Genomic DNA, 12,366 nt, shown 5'->3' with positions numbered 1-12,366 from the left:
CTATGAATGTCCAAATAAACTCAAGTGTCTATATTGCAAGTCTGAATCGGAGCACCGTACATTGGATACAATGTGCCCAGAATGGATCAGACAACGGAATATAAAAACAATTATGGCCAAAACGACACTAACATACATGGAAGCACGAGAGCAAAATCCGATATTGACCCAAAATCGCTACGATATGCTCGAACAGGTCTCGGAATTTCCAACACTCCCGGAAAGCTATGCAAACATGGCCGCCGGAAAATTTTCAGTCAAAAATGATCACCAGTATAAAACACAAACAATCAAACGAGGGCTACAAGATAGTAATATTGCTGACCGCCTCGTGGTATTTGCGGATAAGAAAAAGAAAACGGAGAAAGATGAAAATGGGGTTGCACTTTTTAATAAGTTTAGAGTATCAGACTACGAGCGCTGGGCACAACGTGTCGAAGAACAACGATCAGAGGAATTGCAACAAGAGTTTGGAAAAAAACCCAGTTTCTCTAACACTGGAGCACTGAATAAGAGATCCGGTAATATGTACAAAATGAGAAATGGTTCAATAAACGGGTTACAGTCACGAACACCAAAAGAGTACAACAAAACAAATCAAACGCCGATAGAACGTCGTATGATGGACGGCGAAATGGAGTTATAAATAACGGAAATATGCTACTAGAACACAACATAAAGATATATCAAAACAACATACAGAGCTTAGAAAAGCATAAAGACGAACTTTCTAAGGTGTTAATAACACAAAAATATGATCTAGCATTAGTATCAGAAACTTGGAGTAAGCCACATCTAGAACATACAAAATATAAAATAGCTGGATTCTTCACTTTCCTGGCATCGAGGGCCGACGGGTATGGCGGTGCAGGAATCATAATCTCTAAAAACATTAAAACACGAGCAATAGAATTACCATGCACCGATAAAATCCAAGCAATAGCTCGACATATGGTGTTAGCAAACATCATAGTAGTTTCCCTATATATAGCACCAAACATATCACATTATGAACTAAAAAGCAGTTTAAAAGCCATACTCACTAAAACGACTGGATTTAAAAAAAATATTATTGGTGGCGATTTTAATGCGCACCACATTGGCCGAGGAAACATCTCCATGAAGAATTTTCAGGAAACAGCGAAAAATCTAAATTTATCGATCAATACACAAAAAACGAAGGCGATTCTTTTTCGAAATAGCTCAAAACACATGGACATCCGCGTCGATAATATTCCAATAGAAAATGTAAACGTTCATCCGTATCTGGGAATTCTATTTGACCGATCACTAAAATTTGGTGCACATATCAGGAATCTTACACGAAAATTGGCAGATCGCCTTAACATGCTGAAGGTTATCAGTGGAACACAACATGGAAGCCATCCACAGACGCTAAGAATGGCATATAATGCATTCTTTAGAGGTTTTGTAGAATATGGCTGCAGTGTATACGGTTCTGCAAATAAAACTAATCTTGAAAAAATCAACGTCATAAATAACGAATGTCTGAGAAGAATAACGGGCTGTACGAAAACAACGCCAAAAAACACTCTCCATGCAATAGCTGCTCAACTTCCATTAAATTTTCGAAGAACACAAACAGTGGGAAAACAAATAGTGAAACACCATTACTACAACACGCCGGTGAAAGAGCAAATCAACATAAAGTACCTGGATGATAATAAACAATACACGATCCTTGAGAGAACCGCTCACCAACATAGTGATATTCTACAACGCATGTCAACAATAGAAACAACTGAACATCTATGGAAAGAAGTAGTAATAGAGACGGAACTTACCGAAGGAGATTGGAAAAAGAAAGCGACGAATGAAAAAGTGCTTAAACAGCTGACTTTATCTCTAATCCACGGTAAATACAAACGACGTCCAATCATATATACAGATGCATCTAGCGATCTGATCTCATCATGTGGAGTAGGCATTTTTCACGAAGCTTGTAACACCAGAATGAGCATGAAGCTGGAGGCTCACGTATGTATTATGTCCGCAGAAATCGAAGCCATTTATGTGGCCCTACAGTATCTCACTCGCAACAACATTACCAACGCGGTAATAATGACAGACTCAAAGTCAGGATGTAAATACATCAAAAGCTTTATTGGAAAAAAAGAGAAAGACGGCGTAATAAACACGATTTTAAAATTAGCAGCAGATTCACAAACATCAATCCAATGGATTCCGGGCCACGTCAATATATCCGGCAATGATGTAGCTGACCAATTGGCGAAGGCCGCTCTTACACAAACGGTCATGTGCAGCAACAAAGTTATTATTCCATGATGCAATGAACTACTTCAAATCCGTCAGCGAAGAAACGGCTCAACAGTGGTATCTCGAGTATTCAGCAGTGTTTGGAAAGGGTCGGAAATTCTTCCAAATTCAAAACGCAATACCGCAAATGGCGTGGTACCATAATCTGAAACTAAATAACAGAGAAGTAAGAACGTTGAACCGTCTTTTAGCGGGGCATGATTACTCTCGATACTGGCTACACAAAATGAAGATATGCAATGACTGCATATGTGATATTTGCGACACGATAGAAAATTCTGAACATATACTATTCTATTGTTTAAAATACATACAAGAACGAAAAAAACACAAGTTGGATAGTTTTTCAAACATATACGAACTATTTGGAAAAAAAGACGTCGCCATACTAAGGAGTGTTGTAAGATTTTTGGAGGAAATCGAAATACAAATTTAAAAGGTTCCTTGCATATAATATCATAATGAAAAAAAAAGTCTAAAAGACTTTAAACAGTTATCGCTGGCAATATAGCAACACTGCTGTGCCATTTTGACATTTTATCGGCTGATACGCAGCTGATAAACGAAGAAAAAAAAAAAAAAAAAGAATACTAGATTATTCATAAAATCGTTTGGTGCCAAACGAGCTGATTTGTGCAAAAATTTCAATGAGCCCACTTGATTCACGTGTTTCTTTATTTCAAATCACATGTTCAATAAATGTCGTTTTCGCTTGAGAACACTGAAACTGACTCAGGGTAGTTTCATCAAACAAACACTTTTCACGAAACTGTTAGTTTCGCACTTAGAAACGACGGTTTGAGCAAACATGATATAAAAATCAAGTTCGAAACTGATTCGATTTTCAGTTCCACAACTTTGAAACTAGGTTCGAAACTAGCTTCAAACAAACGATTTGACAGTAGTTAGGGTGGAAACTGGGTTAGGTTTGGTATCAAGCAAAAACGACATAAGTAAGAGCGCCAAATGAACAGCATACAGGTGTCCATTTTCCGATAAATAAATTTGAGGTCAGTGCCGTGAAGTCAAATTATACAACGATGAACGGATGACGTTTTTTATGATTCGCTGTTTTCCTAAAACTCCAGAAATGTGAATCTTTTCTTCACGATAGATGCAATTATTGCTGTCATAATTCACTGAAATTGACAGGATTGATGTGTGCTGCCACTTCAAATTAACACCGTTATCACCAACACCAGAACTGTTCGACTCTCTACTTTTTGAAACAATTCCATTCGAATAAAAAGGATGTTTTCTGTTTTTTTTTCGGCTTAAAGTTTTCACAAGCATTTCCCATATACCTTTGAAGGATTATTTGGACGAGATTTTGTGTAAAATTTTCTCGAAAAGCAAAGTCTTGGCATTACATTCCTTTAGTGGAATTTGGCCTTTCTGTTTCAACAGACTTCGCAGCCGATTCTTAGTGTACAGAATCATTGCATGGCTAGTACAGTAATGGTAAAATACTTCATAATCAACTCTCAGCTGGTTACTTCACAGTTCTTCATCCCAGTAATCCTACTTGTTTCTCTTCCGTGAAAAACCCGTCTACAATTGATCTGGTTCTAACAGATCAAAGTCACATTTGTAGTGAACCGGTTACTCATGCTGATTTTGACTCAGATCATCTTCCTGTAACATTCAGACTTTCCAACGAAGCTATAATTAATCCAATTAGTTCTATTTTCAACTATCATAGAGCTAATTGGTTGGATTACAGATCTCACATTGAAAATCATGTGGATCATGAAACTATTTTAGAAAATTCTGCGGACATCGACACAGCAATTGATAATTTGAATCATTATATTATCGAAGCTAGAAATCTTTCAGTTCCCAAAGCTCAAACTAAATTAAATTCTCCTATCATCGATGACAATCTTCAACTGCTCATTCGGTTGAAGAATGTTCGTCGACGACAATATCAACGTTCTCGTGATCCTGCTATGAAAAACATAGTTAAGGATTTACAAAAAGAAATTAAACATAGATTTACTCTTTTGCGAAATGAAAATTTCGCTAAAGAAGTTGAACAAATTAAACCATATTCTAAACCTTTCTGGAAACTTTCTAAGGTTCTTAAGAAACCTCAGAAACCAATTCCTGCTCTCAAGGAAGGAAATCAAATACTTCTTACAAATGGTGAAAAAGCTCAAAAACTAGCTCAGCAGTTCGAGAGTGTCCACAATTTTAATTTAAACGTTGTGAGTCCTATTGAAAATGAAGTCTCACTGAAGTATGATCATATTTCAACCCAAGTGTTATCACACGATGACATTATTGAGACGAATTTTGATGAAATTAAATCAATTATTAGGAAACTCAAAAACATGAAGGCTCCTGGTAATGATGGAATTTTTAATATTCTTATTAAAAATCTTCCCGATGTTGCCTTGAGACTCCTGGTTAAAATTTTCAACAAGTGTTTTTCATTAGCTTACTTCCCAAAAAGATGGAAAAACGCTAAAGTAATTCCTATCCTGAAACCTGATAAAAACCCAGCAGAAACATCAAGTTATCGACCAATTAGCTTACTTTCTTCTATCAGTAAACTTTTTGAAAAAATTATCTTGTTGAGAATGATGACTCATATAAATGAGAATTCAATTTTTTTACCAGAGCAGTTTGGATTTCGTCATGAACATTCAACTACTCATCAACTTGTCAGAGTAACGAACATGATAAAAGCAAATAAATCTTCTGGGTTATCCACTGGAGTTGCTTTTCTAGACATAGAAAAAGCATTCGACAGTGTTTGGCACAAAGGTTTAATAGCAAAAATGTCTGATTTCCAGTTTCCTATTTATTTGATCAAAATGATTCAAAATTATTTAACTGATCGTACTCTTCAGGTTAGCTATCAGAATTGTAAATCTGAATTGCTACCCGTACGAGCCGGTGTTCCGCAGGGTTCGAGTGTAGCTCCAATCTTGTATAATATTTTCACTTCTGATCTTCCAAATCTACCCGTTGGTTGTCAGAAATCGCTATTCTGTGACGACACAAGTCTGTTAGCCACAGGTAGAAATCTAAGAGTGATCTGCAGTCGCCTACAAAGAAGTTTAAATATTTTCAGTGATTATCTGTCAAAATGGAAAATTAAACCAAATGCAGCAAAAACGCAATTAATTATCTTTCCTCACAAGCCAAGAGCTTCTTTTCTAAAACCAAACAATAATCACATTCTCAAATTGAATGGCTTGGAATTGACATGGTCTGATCAAGCTAAATACTTAGGTTTAACGTATGACAAAAAACTCACTTTCAAGGATCACATTGAAGGAATCCAGGCAAAGTGTAATAAATATATTAAATGTTTATATCCTCTTATAAACAGAAATTCTAAGCTCTGTCTAAAAAACAAATTGTTAATTTATAAACAAATTTTCAGACCAGCCATGCTTTATGCGGTACCAATTTGGTCAAGCTGTTGTTCCACCAGGAAGAAAACGCTTCAAAGGATTCAGAATAAAATTCTGAAAATGATTCTGAAGCGTCCTCCCTGGTTTAGTACAAATGAGTTACACAGACTCACAAATATAGAACCATTAGATGTAATGTCACATAATATTATAAGCAAATTCCGACAAAAATCGATGCAATCTTCAATTGAATCGATTCGCTCTCTGTATTAGTTAGTAAGTTAGTATATAAGTTCCTTTTCCCCATTACACAATACAAGTAGGTTTAGATTTTTCCCTACACAAAAATCTCAGAATTGCGGAAGCAAATGATGTCTTCATGGTAATAACCAAATCATATATATATAACAGGGCTGAAAAGTCACCACTTGTGGCTGAACACCCAATTTAAATCTTAATAATTTAATTTTAACTCATATTCCAATAAATAGTTATTAAAAAAAAAAAAAAAAAAAAAAAAAAAAAAAAAAATTGCATGGCTAGTACTATGGATCCTACTGACACTAAGAATCTTTCCAGGTCGGGGCTCGAACATACGACAACTGGCTTGTAAGACCAGCATCCTATGCATTGAACCGCAAAATTTTTCTCGAAACGACCTCCAAATTTAGTCAATTGCTATGAACAGTTTCGTCCAATGTACTCGAACCATCCCGTTTGCCTCCTGTTATTAAATTACATCGATGGAACCGGAAAATTAGGAAAATTTGGAAACACATCGACATGTTTTACCTATTCGAACGATTCACTTTCTTGCTTATAAACTGTCAAACTGATTTTTGTTGTATTTTGCTTGGGTCATTTGGGACCTTTAAGAACAGGTAAAAAACTGCTTTGAAGTGAGAAGTGTACGTGTGTACCTATTTTTGGGGAAAAAATGTTGAGATCGAATCAAAACAATTGTCAGATGATTAATTTCTACGGAGCATGAAGGATAATACTTCTCACTGTGCGAGAAAAATACTATTCAACAGTTTCACTTTTTCTGTACCATTTAATTCCACTATTTCACTGTCACGTTATTACACTTTCACAAAGTCACTATACTTTAATGAAGCATAACAAACGTTACAATACAGATACGCGTATTTCGGAATGTTACTTACATCCTTCTTCAGTGTATCGGTTTTATAAGTTTTATACTATTCTACTTCACTGATCGCGAGCAATCATGAGGATCGTTCGATTATTCTGACTTTAAAGTATTCGAAATAATTTCCATCCAAAGATAATATTTGGGCTATGGAAAGTTCACCGGGTCAGCTACAGGTACAGAAATAAGAAGAACAAGTGCAAAAGGTAAGTTCAGGAAAAAATAAAGAAAATACAGGAACAGGTGCAGAAAGTACCAAACCAAGTTCAGAAATGAGAGAAGCAAGTACAGAAAGTACTGGCACAATTGCAGAGAGTGCAGAACACGGTACATAATAATATAATATGTACAGAATTACAGATATAAGTACAGAAGTTACAGGACCAAATGCAGAAAATACTGGAGCAGGTACAGAAAGTACAGGAACAAATTCTGAAACAAGCACAGATAGTACAGGAACAAGCACACAACTTACAGAAACAAGCACACAAAGTACAAAATAAAGTGCAGAAAATAGAGGAACAAGTACGAAAAAAAAAGTTTAATATTCAAAAGTTAATCGCAATTTAGTCGAGGCAACAATTTTGAATGGCAAATTAGAAGAAGAAAAAGTTTTCATTCCAATGATGTCCACTAATATTTCATTTCAATTTGAACGTCATTTTCTCATCCTCATTTCTGTTACCGTCAATAATCGTTATGAGCCTGAAGCGTGAATTTACAGTTTTTTTCAGATGGAACATTGTACGCTGCCTGTTCGCGTTTCGACAAACCATCGGGTATAATATATTTTGTCCTGTTGTCCGCGATATAAAAAATTTGGGGCCACTATCATAGAGTATTATAATGATAATTTTCTTCAATAATTATTGAAATTGATAAGTAGTTTTGATTTTCTACATCTAATCTAATATTATTGTGCTAAAAATATAAATGGTGTTTTTCGTTCCCCACTAATCAGAGTAAGGGAGCTATCTCGGACCCCCTCTGAAAATCTATCACCATAAGTCTTGTGGAATGTTGTGCTCTATAATTGTTCATTTAGAAGGTCTTAGACATGTGTGACAAAAATTGCATTACAGTAAACGTTAAGAAATGGAATTTTTGGCAGCTACTTCCAGAACCGAAAACCGGAAAACTGGTAAGGCCTAGTTAGTATAAAAACCAACTTACACAACTTTCAAATTGAAATTTTTTTTGTTATACGGAATAATAACAACTTTCATTTGGCCAAGCAATATCCAAGAAATCGGTGCGAGTTCCATTCCGACGTTTTTGACCGCTTTTTCCGATACTTTAGGAACTGGTGAAATCATCTGGCCCATCTCGAAACGAAATCCTGGGTACCGGCCTGATCTTGTACCATTCCATCAGAAATATTTCTGATAAAATTTTCACCATTGATATCTCATACCATCAATTAATAATTCGAAATTTTCGGTCCTAAAATTTTGAAATTCAAAGAACATCACGAAATGAAACTAATGACGTATGTTTTTCTTCTTCATTCTTGGCCAACGGTTTTGCTGTAAACGCAGTATATCAGTACCCGAACTCGAACCAGACGGGTATTGGCTGGGTTCGTGTTTAGAAAAAAAATGTTTATCGGGTTCGGGTCTGGTACTGGTGACGATTTTTCATTGATCATTTTTTCCGATTAACAAATTTGGTCGAGTTTCGGGTGTTCAAACTTGTTTTCTGCTGATTCGGATCGGGTACCGGTAAAGCATTTTATTTTTTATCGGATACGGGTCGGGTTCGGGCTTGGAAGCAAAATTATTCTCGGATTCGGGTCGGGTACGGGTAAAAGTGTTTGAATATGAATCGGGTACGTGTCGGGTTCGGTTTTAAGAAATTGCTTACCCGTCTATCTCTATCACAAACACATTAACCCAAAACTGCGCATCGTAAATGAACACAATTTTGCGGTACAAAAGCAAATCTTCGGTTAACTTATCCAATGCCCGCCGAGCGAGTGTTCGATGTTTACCTTTGTCAAGCGGCGTCAATTTCTGAACCAACTACGTCGTCGCAAAATTTTCCACGTGGTCAACGGGCTGAGATTTAATTGTGATGCGCGCCGGCAAATCGATAAACTCGGGTTTTCCGAATTACTCCCATATTAACAGCAGTACTAGTGGCTAAATTACGCACAGCTTTATCACGTGACGATAATTTAAAGTCTGTCCGTGAACGTCAAAAACATGAAGCCTTTCTCATATTACGTATATTTCCGAAAAAATCACCAGAAGATTTTGTCAAGAAATATTCTTTTCAATCTTGAATAAAATAAGAAACTTTCTTTGAATATGATCTAATATAACCTTTTCAATTCGTAAACAGTTATGTCAAATTAATAAGAATTTTTCTTCATTTTGCATCGTCGCAGTAAATGATTAAACACACTTTGCCCTATACTTCTGGAACCGGAAGTCTGACCCGGGTGAAATTAAACAGCAGCCTATGAGACTATGGGAACTTTTATTTGAGCCAGTTTGTGGAAATCGATCCAATCATCTCTGAGAAAATTGAGTGAGTCTCGTTTTAGAGTTTTTGACCACTATTTCCGGTACTTACGGAACCGGGATCTAGAAACCGTTTTAGTCGAAGTTTGTTTGATTATCATTCAACTATCATATCCTATGAACTGACATAGTTTTGAGCCGATTTTAGAAGAATTTTTCCTACTTTTGCATCGTCACTCCAAATGACGGTGTGCAATTTTAAACACACTTTACCCTATGAAAGCATGATGAAATTCAATAGCAACCTATGGGACTATGAACTATTGTACACATACTCGTACACATACATACACACACAGACATTGCTCAGCTCGATGAAACGTTGAATAATATAGAACACTTACACCAATTTTCACTAGTCAATTTATCAAGTGATTGTATAAACTTTCTATATGGGTACTTTTATAGAATAGCATTGTTATCATGGTTTTGTAATAACACTAACAAGTAGGTACAAATTGAATAAAGGAATTAGAAATTAACATATTTTTCGCCTGAAAAATATTGAACAAAGCACGCTGCGAACGGAGCAAAACCGCACGTACCGACGCGTACCAGTTTTATATTGTCATTTTGAATGACGATTTGAATGTTTTGACACTCATCGCCCCATAATTTCGGAACCGGAAATCGGATCAGGATGAAATTGCACAGTATATTTAAAGACTATGAAAGCTTTAATTTGAATCATGATTCGTGAAAATCGGCTTAACCGTTGCTGAGAAATCGAAGTGAGTTCCGTTTTTGGAGCTTTTCTTCACTAACATCGGTGCTATCGGAAGCGGAAACAAGGCAGTAGTAGTCCCAAAGTAGTTTTATATACTCATTTACTAACAAGATCTGCCAACTAGATGCAGTAAGTTTTATAAAAATGTGCACTTCGTTTCGCCATCGCTTGTGAAAAAATACTCATGAAATTGAAAATTTTTGCTAATCGCACTGTAATACCGGAACCTGAAGTCGGATCGGGATCAACTTTTGGGGGACTTTTTGAAAAATTTCAAGACCTTTTATTTGCTTCTTAGTTTGTGAAAATCGATTAAGAAATTTCCGAGAAAATTTAGCACGATTTTTTTTTATAAATTTGCACATATTTCCTTGCAATGTTGCAAATATTCTTCGTGTAACTAATTCATTCACGCATCCTTGCTGTGATTATACTGCCTTCGAATATGCCAGTCTCGAACAACGTTGAACTATTCACTGCTCGAACGAGAGAAGGGTGCAAAAGGAATAAGCAATAATCGTAGAGAACCCGAATATACTAATCCATTCTTCGCTGCTGGTATACATCGTGCATGTTCGTTTTATACATTCGTTTGTCATTCGTTCATTTAATTTATTCTTCGAATTGGTTCGAATATCGTCACGGCGAAGATCGTTGGTTTCCATTCTTCGCGGAGCATTCTTCATCTAATAAATTCATCATATCTCGTAGGGTAGCAGTAATGGGAGAATGCTGGAATATGGTTCATCACATACACATAAGACTATGGTAATAGTGCGGGGGGAAACATCTTAATTTGCATGTTTCAAAGACAGCACGAACGATCATCGCGAATTAGGTTTGGCGATGATCGCTGTATGAATATTCGTTCGATATTCGCGTTAAGTCATTCGGGGGTATGTCCAATGCGAATAACAACTGCAAGGAATAGATATTCGTGCAAGTAACGAAGTAGCGTCGGCTTCGTTCGCGCCCGAATATACGGACAAGTCCGAATACCAGAACGATTATCGAACAAAGGCGAAGGAAAGCGAGCGATGATCATAGACATTCGTTGTATTTTTGATATTCGAGCAACATTGTTTCCTTGTAATTTCGAAACCTGAAGTCGGATCCAAATGAAATTTAAGAAAATTGTATGACGTTTCATTTGAATCTCTTAGGATTCTTAGTATCAGTAGGATCCATAGTACTAGCCATGCAATGATTCTGTACACTAAGAATCGGCTGCAAAGTCTGTTGAAACAGAAATGTCAAATTCCACAAAATTTTTATGAAAATTCATTGAAATTGCAAATGCAGTGAAAGAAAATAGTTGGAAATGAGGAGGGTTTTCGCACGACGTGAGAGAAAATACCAGTCGCTTGTTTTTAGTCTAAAATACCCCGGCCGCTTTTTGTTATCACATTTCTAAGCGAAACTCAAAGTTTCAAAATGCATCCAAGAAATAGCAAACAAAACTTGGAACTAGCTCATTAGTATTTTACATTCATGCGAAAAGTACTTAATCGAATACAATAACATGCAAAACTTAGATATCACAAAATTGCAAATTACTCCGAATGTAGGATGCTGTAAGCGCTCAGTAATGTATTTAGGAGCTAATCAAGTAAAAGCCGCCCGTTAAATAATCGTCACATTTATATTAAATCTTGCCGATGGTGCTGACTGTTCAAAATCATTCTCATACTTTTTATATTTGATTAGCGCTGCCCTTTCCATAACCCGACTTTTTGCTTTGAACAGGTTTCGCTACAACATCTCGAGTTACCGCCGGCTCGAACGCTGCTTTGTATGCAAACTCCGGTGACAAGGACTGGGAAAATGATGCGGCCGTCACGGCAGCTGGATGCAACCCGACCGAAGTCAAAGATATCGCTTATCAACTGGTCCATGGTGACATTGGTAAGCAGTTTAAGGTAAGCCGTTGAAGCTGTGTCTGAAGTATAATTGCCGGTATGATCATCAGAAAAAATCAAGCATTCGTCGAAATTTGGAATGATGAAACTTAATTTGTTCAATGACATACTTTTCTCCCGAATAGGTAATTATGGGAGGCGGAAGAAAGAACCTTATTCCAACGAACGAAACCGACACAAGTGGAGCTGCAGGGTTGCGAACCGACGGCAAAAATCTCATTAAAGAATGGAAAGAGTCCAAGACCGGAAATCCAGTTTACATAACAACAGCGGTAAGTTAGAGCATGTTTCGTTGCGGTTGGTGGTTAGTTTTTCATTGAGTTTCGCTGAGCCAAGTCGTCCGTCAGCTATGTTTTGACCCGTTCAAGTACATTCCGGT

The 12,366-nt window shown here is 36.6% G+C and overlaps 1 protein-coding gene across 1 annotated transcript in view; it reads left to right on the top strand.

The window, feature by feature from the left end:
- LOC131437655 (membrane-bound alkaline phosphatase-like) overlaps window positions 1–12,366 on the top strand; it is a 55,149-nt gene that overhangs the window by 17,953 nt on the left and 24,830 nt on the right. The window contains exons 4-5 of the mRNA XM_058607143.1: window positions 11,815–11,987; window positions 12,113–12,259. Of these exons, the coding sequence (XP_058463126.1) occupies window positions 11,815–11,987; window positions 12,113–12,259 (320 nt within the window). The remainder of the gene's footprint in view (window positions 1–11,814; window positions 11,988–12,112; window positions 12,260–12,366) is intronic.

Source organism: Malaya genurostris, chromosome 3, assembly GCF_030247185.1.
Source record: "Malaya genurostris strain Urasoe2022 chromosome 3, Malgen_1.1, whole genome shotgun sequence".
In the NCBI taxonomy this organism is placed as follows: domain Eukaryota; kingdom Metazoa; phylum Arthropoda; class Insecta; order Diptera; family Culicidae; genus Malaya; species Malaya genurostris.
This window is presented reverse-complemented; position numbering and strand designations above follow the sequence as displayed.